Source organism: Gymnoscopelus microlampas, assembly GCF_963454915.1.
Source record: "Gymnoscopelus microlampas genome assembly, chromosome: 13".
Lineage (NCBI taxonomy): Eukaryota > Metazoa > Chordata > Actinopteri > Myctophiformes > Myctophidae > Gymnoscopelus > Gymnoscopelus microlampas.
The window spans coordinates 39,719,286-39,732,869 of NC_139950.1; the positions used below are offsets into that span (position 1 = coordinate 39,719,286).

The 13,584-nt window shown below is 41.8% G+C and overlaps 2 protein-coding genes across 4 annotated transcripts in view; one reads left to right on the plus strand and one right to left on the minus strand.

Annotated features, from left to right (window-relative positions):
- Positions 1 to 3,857, minus strand: part of LOC311059257 (phosphofurin acidic cluster sorting protein 2) — a 96,946-nt gene extending 93,089 nt beyond the window's left edge. For all 3 annotated transcript variants that reach the window (XM_084077002.1, XM_084077001.1, XM_084077000.1), the window contains exon 1: positions 3,430 to 3,857. In XM_084077002.1, coding sequence (XP_083933128.1) covers positions 3,430 to 3,677 — 248 coding nt within the window. In that variant the 5' untranslated portion in view covers positions 3,678 to 3,857. The remainder of the gene's footprint in view (positions 1 to 3,429) is intronic.
- The window catches only part of mertka (c-mer proto-oncogene tyrosine kinase a), a 412,118-nt gene that overhangs the window by 213,282 nt on the left and 185,252 nt on the right, over positions 1 to 13,584 (plus strand). The window lies entirely within an intron of this gene.

Sequence of the window (13,584 nt, forward strand, 5' to 3'; positions counted from 1 at the left end):
AGGGGCTAGCCTGTATTCCAAAACTGCCATGTCACAGACAAATTACAGCCACGCTGGTTGACAGACATCTAAGCTAAATGAAGAAATAAACTGATATTTTGTAGCATTCATCATCTACACAGTAACAAGATTTTTCATCCAATTACAAAAGCTTATGGCAAGCAGCTAGTCTTTTCTTCTGCTGCATTGTAATGAGTGATGAGCCTCTAAGCCCTCAGCCCATTAATAATCTATAATCAGCCTCACCCTTATTGATCTTTAATACCATCAGCACCTGGTGTGACTGTCGTGCACCATGGAGAGTGTAGATAGAGTACAGGATGAGGCAACGGGTGTGAAATTATTAAATAGTGTTCGCTGTCCTTGTATGGCACGGTCTCCAATGCATTTGGTAGTCTTAAACCTTAATGGATAATACAACTACACTGTTCTCACTACACCCACTGCCACTTGGCACCGGAGCTATTTACAAAACAATACTTGTCAAGCGTACAGGCCTAATCGCTTCACATTGAAGAAGACAGCAGCTATGGAAACAACCTCAGGCAATTCTGATGTCATCATTAAGTCTTAAGCCTAACATCGATGCTGCCGTTTACGGTGTTTTTCTTTTTAGTATGAAGAAAATGAACAAAAATAAAAAGGGGCATTCAACCGTAACTGTGGAAACATAAATCCATGCATCACTCTTTTCAGCAATGGGACAAGAATGAGAAAAGGAAGGCCAACAGTCAAATTAGAAAGCCAAGACCATCACTTCGAAGTCTACAACAACACTGTAGTAGTACTTTGAAGTGCTGATCTTGACTGTAGTAACTACAGCATTATTCACCGTCATCATCACTCATAGGCTGGCTTCATATGAGCTGAGCCGATACTGATTCACAGTGCAGATGGAAATCGTGCTCAAACGCACATCTGAAAAGATCACCATCAGCGGATATATTCTGCGATCTTAGTGAGATTATTTTGCCCACTCTTACACACTTGTGCACAGACACACTCCGCACGGAGGGCAGGCAGTATACAGTATGTGAGCACGCACACACACACACACACACACACACACACACACACACACACACACACACACACACACACAGTGTGAGAGGAAGCCCTCTCCTGGCCTGCCCCCTTCTCGTCCAGTGAGTGGAACAGATCTAGGTCAAAGCTGATTAACGTGCCCACAGCTCCCGTGAGCTTTGCAGTCAGGTGGTGGTAATGCCTGCTCCCCCTGACTATGATTACAAAATAGGGAATATCACATCTGTAGTCAACACTACATGGTATCTTCAGTATTAGATCAACTTGGCCGTGGCGTGGCAGGCATCCCTATTTTGAGCGTGTCACTATGGGACAAAATTGTCACAACATTTCACAAATAGCAAATCTAAAAGCTCAAACAGATTGTCTCTTTTCCCTAAGTATAAAGGGCTTAAGTGGTTAAAGGCAACATGGATGGGTGTACTGATAGGGACCAAACATAAACAGTTAGGCTCTGACAGTTAGTGTAGCACCACTATGAATGAGTATGTTTATATACTGTGTGTAATGTGTATGGTTATATATATGTTATATATATATCTACAGGACTTGGAGTTGGCCAGTAGCGGGGGTGACTCAAGATAAGCCACAACAAAACATGCAGAGATGAATGAGAAAATTCATTTCTAATAGCTAGCTATTAAATCTCCACACAGTTGCTTGGAGAGCTTAGGCTCATGATGACACTTACTGCAGCGCTCAAGAATTAAAAGGACGGCTGCTACTTATAACACATGTGAGACAGTCAGACATACAGTGTCCGCGTTACTGTATTTATAAACGGGTAGCAGTGGGATGGCATGGCAGGCATTCCATAAACCAAATCAAGTCTAGGAGGCCACCATGGAATTAAGCAACTGTGATGTGATGTGACTGTGAGGGCCTATTTACTCTTGTGATAAAGCAGCAGCAACAACAACACGCCATCTAATTGACACAGTTGGCTGCACTTAGGATAAATGCCCATCCCCAGGAACAAAATATGAAATACTAATAGAATACAAGCAACCCCCCCAGGACACTAGTCTATGCTAAATGTAAACTGAACATGTCTCTGATCTTAAGGCAACCAATCCCATATAATCACTTTTTAAAAAATACATATTAGCGATAGCTCAGTTTGTAGTCAGACCCAAAATGTAAAATACATGAATAAATACATGTTTCACTGTCATCACAACATGAGAGAAACTCGGCTATCATGGCTTGGGCAGCTTTAGCATTTAGCTAGGTCGCTTGGTTAGCTTTGCTAGTTAGCTAAGCCTAGCCCACATAACAGTGTGCAGAATGTGGGCAGCCAGCACATTGACTACAGCATTGGTTCTCAAAGTGGGGTCCGGGGACCCCCAGGGGTACTTGAGGGAGTTCCAGGGGGTCCCCAGCTAAATGATAGATTAGGCACCAAATGGACCCTTGTGGGTCTGTAACTCTGAGAGTGTACAAATGGAACCAAATGGACCCGTTAAGGTCCATTTGGTTCCATTTGTACACTCTCAGAGTTAAATTAACATTTCATAATATAAATTGGGGTCCCAGAGATAGAAATGACATTAAATGGGGGTCCTCAGCCTAATGCATGTCAAACTGGGGGTCCTTGAAATTAAAATGGTTGAAAATAACTGCTAGAGCCGTCTCTTATTGGGGGTCCCTGGCATATCTTTTGAAATGGGGGTCCGCGGGCTAATAAGTGTCAATTTGGGGGTCCTTGACATGTAAATGTTTGAGAACCACTGCCATAAACTGATTTGTAAACAATGCAATGCTGCACCGCTGATCGCCTCCCTCGACACTGACTACAGTATTATTACCAGTGGTGGGGGAAAAAGTACTTAAGTAAAAGTATCAATACTGCAATGTAGAAATACTCTTGTTACAAGTTAAAAAAAAGTCTGGAATTTAAAATGTACTTGAGTAAAAAAAGTACAAAAGTATTGGTGTCAAAATGTACTTAAAAGTACCAACAGTAGAAAGTACACACATTTTGCATAATGTCCCATTTCACACAAGTGTTCAAAAATGCATAAAATCTTTGGAAATTACGATGCCTACAATGCGTCTTGCGACGCATTGTGAGCTTGTAGATCTGCTATTTTCAAATGGCCAACATGTAAATACTGCAGGGCTGAACTGAAGTGGTTATGTATGTTTTGTAATAATAATCAAAATATACAAAGTAACTAAAGTAGTGGAGTAAAAGTAAAAGTACTGAAAATTGGGAATGCTCCAGTAAAGTAAAAAAACAACCTCAAAACTGTACTTAAGTGCAGTACTTGAGTAAATGTACTTAGTTACTTTACACACACACACACACACACACACACACACACACACACACACACACACACACACACACCACACTGACAACAACAGACAGCGTTACCATACCTTGGCACACAGCTCGGGGACGAGCGGTCTACCTCCCAGGTCGCGAAGAGGTTCATGGGCACGGGCACCGCGGTGCCGGAGGAGCCCGAGCCCGGGAGCCCTCCACCGGCCCCGGCCAGCCCGGCGGCTCCTCCTGCCCCCGGGAGGACGGTCGTCGGTGCGGAGGACGGTCCTCCGCCGCCGCCGCCGCTGCTCGGGTTCAGGAAAGCGGCCCGGACGCCTCCTCTCTCTACAGCCGCCGCCATCATCACCACCTCCTCCACTGGACTGAAGCAGCTCTCTGCAGGGCTATAACTGTAACTGTCGGTCGGACTATAGCGCGGGAGGGGACGCTATATAGTATGTCCTCCGTCAACCCTCTCTCTCTCGTGCGTCTGTCAGCTTCTCTCTCTACGCGGAATACACTGAACGGAACGGGACGCTTGAGCCCCCGCTACACTGCACTGACTGACCGACGGACCGACTGACTGACTGCCTGACTAGGGATGGGGGAGCTACGGGGTTGCCAGCTTCTGAGAGAGAAACAAGCAAACCAGGTCGTTATGAAAACGAGCCCAAAATAAGCAAGCCCTTTGCCCTGAAAATAGCTACACATTATTTTTGTGTGTGGAAAATAGCATATCTACAAGCTCACAACGTGTTGTATGGCGACACGTTGTGAGCTTGTAGAGCTTGTGAGCTTGTAGAGCTTGTAGATTTTTTTGGGAAACAACGCAGCGTTGTGAGCTTGTAGATCTGCCATTTCCCGCCCAAAAACATCTTGGTATATCTGCTATTTTCCCCAAAAAAATCTCGAAGAAAAATGGTGGAATATATATGAAACATTTTAACACAAATATTGTATGGAGGTCCAGTACCTGGCCATAAAATATTTTCAGATGGGGGTCTTTGAGTTGAAATTGTTTGAGAACCTCTGGTTTAAAACAACATTAGGAAGCAACACCAAATAAGCAACTACATTTTAGAAATAAGCCGAAAACCCCGCGCAACTACCAATATTTACAAGCAACTTAAAGGGGCTACACCATGAATTAAAAAAATATATATTATATATAAATATTGCCCCCTAATACGTTTTAAACAGGTTGTAAGCCTGAAAAACATCCAGATATTTTTTCTCACAATCTGACTGTCTGTCATTCCAAGCTTTTTCAGCTGCAATACCAAAACGTCCTATTGGGCAGGGGGGAGCTACTGAGCAATTCTGTCTGGCCATCGTCAATGCAAAATCAGTGCAAGTGACATCACTTGCACAGCCATTCTGAAATGGCCTGTTAAGACACGCCCATTCAGGAAATCCATGAAATGAGCATGAATGACTGAATGTTAAAAAAATATATTTTTTTGGGTACAAGAGACACTGGGGAGCCCAAAAAATACTAAAAACCTAAAAAAAATGAAATTCATGGTGTAGCCCCTTTAACAGAAAAACAAGCCCTAAGTCGCTTATAATAAGCGGACATGGCAACACTGGTGAGATATGGATGGGCGGGGCGTGATCATGCTGAAGCTCCCTGTCCAAGCGATAGGGGGCAGCAGGAAAACGGAGGAAAACGAGAAATTATTTCTATCCCATATTCCATACATATTTAGTTTTCTAATGCACACAAACTGTGTGTGTGTGTGTGTGTGTGTGTGTGTGTGTGTGTGTGTGTGTGTGTGTGTGTGTGTGTGTGTGTGTGTGTGTGTGTGTGTGTGTGTGTGTGTGTGTGTGTGTGTGTGTGTGTGTGTGTGAGAGAGAGAGAGAGAGAGAGAGAGAGAGAAATCAGTTTAGGCCCTTAGCCCTATTCTATACCAAAACTAAGTTATTCTGGAACAATAGACAAGTTGGAAGCATGCATTTGATGTATGGTGTTGGTTGGGTAACTGATGTATGGTGTTGGTTGGGTAACTGATGTATGGTGTTGGTTGGGTAACTGATGTATGGTGTTGGTTGGGTAACTGATGTATGGTATTGGTTGGGTAACTGATGTATGGTGTTGGTTGGATAACTGGGTAAATGGAGGGGGTTGGCTGAAGGTCAGGGCTAATGTTGATGTTTTACATATATTAAAAACTTAGGAATGTGAAAAACATGATCGTCTGGGTCTGGGTTTATTGGGCAAAGAGTAACTAGATAATTAACAAGGGCAATTGAGTTTTGCATTCTGATTGGTGGAGGGTCAAGTGGGGCATTCTGATGATTGGGTAATTCTCAATTGGATTGATTGATTGAATACTTTATATACAATTTGCAAACAGTACAGTGGTATGATTATACAATAATGCTAAAAGGATAATACAATGTTTCCATTGTGGTCCTGTGTATTCAATTCATCGAGAGCAGGGAGAGGAGAGTGAATAAAAAGATGAGATTTGATTTGATTTGATTAGACGTTATACAGGAGAAAAACACATGTTACATCATGTTCATCATAGAAACGTCAAGGATACAGACACATAAAAGTCTTGCGACTTATTTTCATTGTGGTCCTTGGTCTGAGACAAACAACACTGCAACAAAATACATAGGTAAACAATACAATAATAAATAAAACAATCAATTGCTACACTACCTACAGCATAAATACATACAGTATAATCACATTGCTAACATAAGTGACCCTACTATTCGGCAACGTTTTCTAATAGCCATGCTTTGACCCTTGCCTTAAAAAGGAGATGGCTGCTGGTGCTCTTTATGGTCAGGGGTAGCGAGTTCCAGTTAACTGCTCCTCCAAATCTAAATGAGCGTTTTCCCATTTCGGTGGTGTCAAGAAGAGAATTAAATTGATGAAGAGATAGCCTGAGGTTACGGTAAGCAGAAGTCAAGTTGAATTATGATGCACAGCATCATGACGATTGCGTGGGATGAGTGTGTTTTAAAGGTGTGTTTGTGCCAAGGAAAAAGTCAGTGAGTTCCTCAACCAGAGGATACCGTTGCTAACTTCAAAGGACTGTCATGAGTTATTTTTCACCTTAGCTGCCGTCTGCTTCAGCTCTGACATCACAAACTATTCTACAACTCTGACACAGAACTGTGAGATTGGCCTTTTTTGTGTGTGATCTCCTTCAACCATGACAGAGGATTCGGTTGACCAATTACGCCCCACCTGTTGCACAGGTGTGCAACAGTGTTGTCTGACTGAGATTTATTTAAATTGGAATACAGCCTTGGTGTTTATAAATAATAGAGGGTTAATATAAGTAAACGGTTAAAACTAAGTGCCCTGTCATTCCAGTAATTGCAGTACCAGGGTGCTACCATAGACCGTAAAAAAATTATGGACAGCATCACGCCATTGGTTTCTACAGATCGTAAATGAAGCCTATTTTTTTGCAGCCATTTCTATATCCGGTTGACGTCCGTTCCGAAATGCGAACGGAAATTAATGCTATTGGCTGAAACCGCAGCAAGGGCGGGTCTTCACTTTCTTAGAACCAGTAGAAACCCTACCCTAGAATAATACTCACTAATACCCAGCAGAGTGAAGGCAGGTGGTTCAGAGTTCCTGACATTCACTCCTTCTCATGACAGGACTAGTCTCCGGCCCTGCTTGGCAGGGACGTGCACAGATAGACTCTAGGTGGTGCTAGAGCACCTGCCCTTTGCCCTCTTGACCAGTGCCCTTTGCCCTCTTGACCAGTGCCCTTTTGAAGTGCCCTTTTAAAAGTTTACAGCAGGGGGTCCGGGACCCCTAGGGGGTCCTCAGAGTTACTACAGGGGGTCCGCAAAATCTTTATGTGATATGACTTTTCTTTTTACCATAACCACTCGAAACCTAGCATCCCTTTTCTGAGGAGAACTTTAGCCAAAAATAGCAGATCTACAAGCTCACAACGCCTCGCGCTGCGAGGCGTTGTGGGCTTGTAGATCGGCTATTTTTGGCAAAGAGGTATAGGTGTAGAGGGAAAAAAGAGCAGACCAAGTAAATAAAAAAAGGTATAATTTACTTGAGCGCCTGCCCCTCAAAATGTTTGTGCACGCCACTGCTGCTTGGTGAACCAGAAGTTGATGGCGTTGCTCAGTTTCAGAGATTTGAACCCAGGCAGATGAGCTTCAGCTCATGCTTTTGATTTTTCCTCACAGCATAAATCAACCCATTAACCCAACCTGAGGTTCCGATTCTGCAAAATGTCTTCTAAATCCTAATGGTTTTCTGAAAAGTGTATGTTTCTATAGCAGAGGTTCTCAAACTTTTTCATGTCAAGGACCCCCAAAATTATATGTATTTGGCCGCAGACCCCCATCTCAAAATATTTTGTTCCAGGGACCCCCAGAAGCAAAGATTTGAGGTCATGTTTGCTTGAAGATAATATATATATTCAAAGATTTGCACACATTTTCACGATTTTTCTAAAATAGCAGATATACAAGCTCATAGCACGGCACTCGGTGCCGTGCTATGAGCTTGTATATCTGCTATTTTTGAATAGTCAAAGTGTAAAATAATGCTTTTTAGCTCAAATCAAAAAGTGACACAGATGCGTTCCAGAAAAAACGTGGAACTTGTTAACAATCTTATTATCAGGAAGTCCCAGAATCAGACCCATAGGGTCAGGTTCAAACTCCATATCGAAGATCACGTTCAACATGCTGCACAACACCCAACCGATATCATTCAGTCTTATGCCATGACCATATATACAGTGAATATTGTTTCCCTCTTCAATCTTACACTTAAAACAGAGCGGTGATAGACTAGGGTTCATGTTATGGCGACGGCTAGGTTCACACCAAACCTCGTCTGCAATTTTAACCCCCAAATCACTTTCTTAGTATCCTGGATGTTAACAGTTGCATTGGATCTTAACAGGCCATAGCGAATGCTAATAAAACCCCTTGTAAAATCCACTGTCAGTGCTCTCGCAATTGGAGAGGTATCTATATTAGTTGATAGTGTTGTGCGCCTGAGATTACTGCGAGATTTTTGTTGTATTTGATAAAACGACATGAGTGTAGGACCATCAGATAAATTCTCTAACGTTGTTATAATTAAACCGAGGATCATTAAGACCAGGAGGGAAGTCTGGATTCCCTTGAATTGAGGTGAGAGGTGATGTTACTTTGGCTCGGCCCTCCAAGAGCCTTGCCACCCTCCATGGCCTCAGTGTGTTGGAAACAATTGGGTTTTTACAAAATCTCTTCACTGCTGTAGGTTCTCCAAGAAACAAGAGATTACACTGTGCAGTTTCAATATCTAGCCAGATTGAACACTGGACTCCCTTTAACCATGCTGCTACAAATCGTAATTGTGCAGCTACCTGACACCATTTTATATTGGGGTGCTCCAGCCCCCAGACAGTTGTAATTTAGCTACAGTAGTTTTAACCTGGGCCTTCTCTTGGTCCAAATAAACTAACTCAGCCAGTCTTCAATAATCTTAACCACCTTGCTTGAGAGGACAATAGGAATCATTTGGAGTGGATATAATAACCTTGGCAGTATGTTCATTTTAATAAGCGCCACTCTACCCAACCAAGACAGTGGTAGTGATGCCCACCGGTCAAGGTCAGACTTTATGACGTCCAGGACAGGAGTAAAGTTGGCACTGTACATTTCTTCAAATAGGGGAGTTAAATGAACACCCAAATAAGCAAAGTCCCCCATCATTCCAGTAACAGGGTGCTCTCTCTCTCTCTCTCTCTCTCTCTCTCTCTCTCTCTCTCTCTCTCTCTCTCCATTACAATTTACATACAGCATTTGACCTCTGAAGCATTAAGCATTATGCTACAAAACCATCAAAAGTGATTGATTGAGTGATATTCACTCAAGCCATGAAGCAATATGTTGCGATAAACTCATTTAATGATGGCCTGATTCTGCTTTCATATGCGTAAAAATGACTATTTAACATTATTTGATCAACTTAATGACACCTGCACAATTACTATACTCACCTGATGAAGATCCTGTGAGGATCAAAACCTTATCAACTCAATAAAGTGATTCTTTACCTTGAAGACAGCTGCAGGCTCTACCTACCTCTTTAAATACCTGTAGAGTTTTCCAAATGTTTTCCTTTAACTTGGTCAAAACTAATTCCAGGTACATGGATTTAGTTTTGACCAAGTAACTGCCAACTTCATTGTCGGCAGTATTGTTGTTATCTGAGAGTTTAACATGACTTGGACACACACACACACACACACACAGACACACGCAGGCACGCACGCACGCACGCACGCACGCAGGCAGGCAGGCAGGCGCACACGCACGCACGCACGCACGCACGCACGCACGCACGCACGCACGCACGCACGCACACACACACACACACACACACACACACACACACACACACACACACACACACACACACACACACACACACACACACACACACACACACACACACACACACACACACACACACACACACACACACACACACACACACACACTGTTCAGAGAATCTGATGAAAGAAATGAGGAGGAGAGCTCATTTGTGGAGTGCACTGCCACCTGCTGTTTGAATACTTGCATTGGAACACAAATGTCGGCTGCAGCTATAACCTATATGCACATGCACATCGTGAATCTTCCAATAGGTGGCAGGCTGTCTCTATTATTATTTGCCATTATGGCAAGTACATTATATTTTCTCTCTCTCTCCCTCTCTCCATCTCTCTCTCCATTATGATAATGTATGCCATGGCACAGCATAAATGTGTGGGCGTGGGTGCAGGTGAATGGGTAGCCTACAAAATTAATATGACACTGTGACACACTATTGTTTCTACATAACGCAGCACTTGGACACCTCATAAGCTTGACAACCACATTCAGTGCTGATGTCTGTAAAATACAACCGAGCATCAATTTGTTAGGGCACTGCCTGATTCAACACAGAGGCTATCTTAACCACCGCAGAGCCACCCACGACATCAGTGTCCACAGTAAAATGTCAATGGGATGCAATGCAGCCTAAAATTAAATCAAGAGAAACCTGGAGAGAATGCAGGATAAGAGAGCTATACCCTGATCCCCTGATCTGTGAAGTGTTTGACTGTCTCAATGTGTGTCAAACTGTTGTCAAAAGGCAGGTAAAAACAGTAAAAACCTCAGTGTTCATTTATACATTTGCAGTGGTGGAAAAAGTACTAAAATGTAAATCAATATCAATACTGCAATGTAGAAGTATTCTGTTACAAAGTACACGTCTGGAATAAAACATTTACTTGAGTAAAAGTACAAAAGTATTGGTATCAAAATGTACTTGAGTAAAAGTACAAGCTTATTGGTATCAAAATGTACTTAAAGTACCAAAAGTAAAAGTATTAAAATGTTTGAAAATAGCAGATCTACAAGCTCATAACACGTCGCATCGCGACGCATTGTGAGCTTGTAGATTGGCTATTTTCAAATAGCCTAGGTATAAAATAGGGCTAAAGTGGTTGATGTATGTTTTATAACGTAATAATGTATATCTGCAAAGTAACTAGTAACTAAAGTTTTCAAATAATTGTGGCAAGTAAAAGTACAATATTTGCCTCTGAGATGTAGTGGAGCAGAAGTAAAAGTATTGACAATTGGAAATACTCCAGTGTACTTAAGTACAGTACTTGAGTAAATGTACTTAGTTACTTTACACCGCTGGTGCTAATTTATACAAACCCTGAGTGTATAAACGTAACCAAATGAACCCTGTCCGAGTCAATTAATTAGGTTACATTTGTACACTCTTGGGGTAAAATGAACCACCATGGGTTTTACTCTCTAGACTAGAGTGAGATAATGTCCGTTCTAAATGTCAGTTCACACTCACTGATTTCAAAGACTGCAAGACGTTTCTGTCAGGGAAAGAGGGTAGAATTTAAAGATCATTAAAATCCTCTTTTGTTTGAATCATGCATAGCTATCGAGCAGGAGTTGTTAATGAGCTGTTGGCTCATTCATCGAGACATTCCTTGGACGAGTAGCAAGTGAAGTCAGCAATATCAGAGATCTTTAGTTTTTTAAGTACCAGCTGAAAATAGCACACTTCTATTGATCACTGCTCAAGGTTTCAAACTCGCAATGGCTCACACTCTGGTTTAAGTGAAGAACTTCAAGGACATTGGGGTTTTGTTATGACATACCTGCTGAGGTAGGCGTGATGAGTCAGTGCATGTCACAGCGGATGCAAGTGAGAGGCATCCTTTATTGTGTCTGCTACCCAGTCTTTTATGTGGTTCGAAATACCATGAAATTATTGACACTGAAGCGGCAACACACCTTTAATAATAAATGAAGACTAATACCGTGGCCACACTTCATGGTCTTTTTACTGAAGCTGCCATAATGGAATATAGCCTTAAAAATATGAAGTATTATATTGCTCCGCCCCAAGCCGTTAGAAAAGGGAGTGCAAATTACAGTGTATTATGTGCACCATATTGACACATTAAGGAGAGGGATGTGAGGCTACTTGCGAGGCACACACAGCAGAATTTATGCACCACCATATGCTGTTTTCCGTGGAGCTAAAAAGGGGCGACATTGTGGATCAGTAGATGATTAAAAATGCTGTGCGTGGGAGTCGCATGTTACAGTAGTTACCTGCAGCACAGAACGTGAGAAAAGCCTATGTTTATCCGAGTTGGCCTCTCTGGGGCACTTTTAACATCTGCCTTCCCCCCCTCCCTCTCTTCTCCCTCCAAATCTTATGACAATAAAGTTCACTTTTCAAGATTTCAAAGAAAAAGAAACTTGTGGTTTAGCAGTGGTGTAAAGTAACTAAGTACATGTAGGCTACTCAAGTACTGCACTTAAGTACAATTTTGAGGTATTTTTTACTAATACTTTACTAGAGTATTTCCAATTGTCTTTACTTCTACTCCACTACATCTCAGAGGCAAATATTGTACTTTTACAATTTATTTGAAGACTTTAGTTACTAGTTACTTTGCAGATATACATTATTACATTATAAAACATATATTAACCACTTTGGCCCTATTTTATACCTCGGGTGTTTGAAAATAGCCGATCTACAAGCTCACAACGCGTCGCATCGCGACGCGTTGTGAGCTTGTAGATCTGCTATTTTCAAACAATTTAGTATTTTTACTTTTGGTACTTTAAGTGCATTTTCATACCAATACTTTTGTACTTAAGTAAATTTAGAATTCTGGACTTTTACCTGTAACAGAGTACTTCTACATTGCATTATTGATACTTTTACTTAAGTAAAACATATGAGTACTGTTTCCACCACTGGTGGTTAGTTTTTCAAGCAGCGTCTCAGTGTCTGTTTGGGCATTTTCTGTTTGGACATTTTGGCAGTAATTACATGTCACTGATATTGCAGAGACAGCACTGTTGCTTTCACTGAGTCTAGAGGAGTCTATGTTAGCTTATTTGAGGAATGAACCACATCATAGATTAATATTGAGACCTGGAACTGTGTCATTTTTAGATTTGAGCTAAGAAAGCGTTATCTTACACTTTGGCTATTCAAAAATAGCAGATATACAAGCTCATAGCGCGGCACCGAGTGCCGCGCTATGAGCTTGTAGATCTGCTATTTTTGAAAAATCGTGAAAATGTCTGCAAATCTTTGAAATATATATATTTTTAAAGCGAACATTTTTAACTCAAATCTTTGTTTCTGGGGGTCCCTGGAACAAAATATTTTGATGGGGGTCCACGGCCAAATACATATAATTTTGGGGGTCCTTGACATGAAAAAGATTGAGCACCACTGATATAGAAACATACGTTTTTCAGAAAACTGTTTGGATTTAGGAGACATGCAGAATCGGCTTCAGGTCTCAATGGGTTAAACATGGTCTGCACGGTCGTCTTATCTACAGCGTCATCGACTTACAAGTGCCAAAAGAAAACGGTTAATCCTCTGCACCATCAAAGCCTTAATCCCAGTTAACCTCGGTGTAAAAGAGGTCTCGTTCATTAAGAACACTGGACACCCGTTATTGTTATGTTTCTCATTTTACACATGTATATTACACCAGGCAGCAGTCTCAGCTCAGAGCTTATTGCTCTCTAGGGACCGGCCAGACAGAATCTAAAAGGTTCCAGTCTGTTTGTAATCTATTGAAAAGACCAGGGCCACGTGGCCGGGATGTAAAGTGATCAATTCTCTCAACAAATCTATTTCTCCTTGATAAGGCTATGTAGGCCCTATGCCTTCCTCCTCGCTAATCACCTTTTAGAACACGATCGGTCACAGA